Source organism: Colobus angolensis, unplaced genomic scaffold, assembly GCF_000951035.1.
Source record: "Colobus angolensis palliatus isolate OR3802 unplaced genomic scaffold, Cang.pa_1.0 Scaffold448, whole genome shotgun sequence".
In the NCBI taxonomy this organism is placed as follows: Eukaryota; Metazoa; Chordata; class Mammalia; order Primates; family Cercopithecidae; genus Colobus; species Colobus angolensis.
The window spans coordinates 771,669-773,968 of record NW_012117910.1 but is presented as its reverse complement, the minus strand read 5'-3'; the positions used below and the strand labels follow the sequence as shown (position 1 = coordinate 773,968).

General features: G+C 52.3%; 1 protein-coding gene across 1 annotated transcript in view; it reads left to right on the top strand.

The window, feature by feature from the left end:
- The first annotated feature begins 99 nt into the window (after positions 1-99).
- Positions 100-2,300, top strand: part of SF3A1 (splicing factor 3a, subunit 1, 120kDa) — a 25,672-nt gene continuing 23,471 nt past the window's right edge. Inside the window, exon 1 of the mRNA XM_011957694.1 lies at positions 100-317. Within this exon, the coding sequence (XP_011813084.1) occupies positions 255-317 (63 nt within the window). The 5' untranslated portion in view covers positions 100-254. The remainder of the gene's footprint in view (positions 318-2,300) is intronic.

The window sequence follows — 2,300 nt, the reverse complement described above, 5'->3', positions numbered from 1 at the left end:
GAAACCCCTAGGCCGGCGATCAAGCCGCTGCCTTGACAACGGCGACGTACGCCGCGGTGCCCGAGGGGAGGAGCAGGAAGCGCGCCACGGCGAGGGGGCGGTCCCGGAAGTGCGTCAGTCTTACCTTCGCGGCCACAACTCGCTCGGCCGCCGCCATTTTGCGAGCTCGTCGTACTGTTCGAGAGGGGAGGCTGTCTTGAGGCGGCACCCCTCACCGACACCGAGGCGGACTGGCAGCCCTCAGCGTCGCAGTCATGCCGGCCGGACCCGTGCAGGCGGTGCCCCCGCCGCCACCCGTGGCCACCGAGCCCAAACAGGTACCTCTCACCCGCCCCTCAACCTGCAGCCGGAGTGTGGGCCTGGGCGCTCCTTACTTGAGCGGGAATAAGCGGCCGCTATGAAGGGCTTGGAGGGACTGCAAGTCCCAGGAGGCTGCGCGCTTCCCGCGCTATGGTGGTGGTTCTGGTAAAGAAACCAGCCGCCCTGAATGGGGTTCTCAAAGTGGTCCGCGGAGCAGCCGCGTCGGCACGAGCCGGGAGCTTAGAAATGTGGAGTCTCCGCCCTAGACCTTTTAAATAGGGATCTTACATTTGGACAAAATCCTAAGGTGATTGATTTGTAAGTGTGAGAGGCGCTGATCCAGTCCATCCTGTGATCTATGGCAGTTGGGGCCACCGGCCCCAGTCTTTCCCCGGTAATGCCCAATTTCCCAGCCTGGGCGGTACATCTTTGGATGTGAATTCTCAGCATCTATTTCGGTGTCTGCCCCAAGCCAGACACCGTACTACGCTCCCACGTTACCGGAATGAATGGGGCACGGGGAGCTCACAGGCTAATGAGAAGACAGATGTACGAGAATGCTCACCAAATGTTTATTGTTCCGATGGCCGTCAATGATACAGTGTCAGCCCGCCCTTAATAAACCTCTCGAATCTCAAATGTGTATAAACCATTGTAGTACGGTGTGATATGCCCTGTGGTAGAAGTTTCAGGTACAAATCTAATCAACATTGCTTGCTGGAGTAGAAGGGATAAGGTAGGGAAGCCCACGGGAGTGAGAGGTAAATTTCTTTTAGAAGAAGGAATAGGAGTTTGCCAGGTAGGTGACTAGGGAAGGGAAATAACATCGTCTATTCATCCAGCAAATATTTATTGAGCATATATGCTGATCATTGCTTTGGGTTCGGAATAAGGGCGACATGACTGAAGAAGCCATGCCTTTTCCACAGATATTTAAGTACCTGTGTGTCCCTGGCATTTTCCCAGTCGTTGGGAGAAAATAAGGTAATGGCCAGATAATATGCACAAAGACACTGAGGTAAGAATCAAACGGTGTCTCTGATCAAGAGTAAATGAACAACTGTTGAAGCATAGACTTAGGAGCGTGGTGGCAGGAGAGGCGATTCTTACTTAGGATTTGAACTTTTCCTTGTAGACAGTGGGAAGAAAAGGGAGGGTTTTAAGCCAAATAGTGACATTTGTGTTTCAGAAATTCAGGTAGGCAGGCATGTGGAGAGTCACTAGGAGGAGGGGAGGCCAGTCACGCTATTCCAAGGGGCTGAAGGCCTGGCCTAGATTAGGGCAGAGGGGTGGGCAGGCGCCAGAGTGGTGCGTTAGCGTTCTGGTTCTGCCAGTTGGACATTAAGCTCTCCATCTTTCAGTTTTGTCATCTGTAATGTGGAGATATTAAGAGTACTTGGCTGGCCCAGTGGCTCACGCCTGTAATTCCAGCACTTTGGGAGGCCGAGGCAGACAGATCACTTGAGGTCAGGAGTTTGAGACCAGCCTGGCCAACATGGCAAAACCCTGTCTCTACTAAAAGTAAAAAATTAGCCAGCTGTGGTGGTGCATGTTTGTAATCCCCACTATTCGGGAGAGAATTGCTTGAACCTGGGAAGCGGAGGTTGCAGTGAGCCAAGATCATGCCACTGCACTCCAGCCTGGGTGACAGCAAGAGACAGTCTCAAAAAAAAAAAAAAAAAAGAGTAGTTAATATATTTAAAGTGCTTGGGAAAAATACCTGGAATCTACTCAGTGCTTGATAAAAGTTTTTTTTTTTAAGAGACCGGGTGTTCTGTCACCCAGGCTGGAATGCAGTGGTGCAGTCATAGCTTACTGAAGCCTTGAATTCCTGGGCTCAAGCAGTCCTCCTACCTCAGCCTCCTGACTCACCGGGATTATAGGTGCAAGCCATTGTGCCCAACTCGATAAATGTTATTATCGGCCGGGCACGGTGGCTCAAGCCTGTAATCCCAGCACTTTGGGAGGCCGAGGCGGGCAGATCACGAGGTCAGGAGATC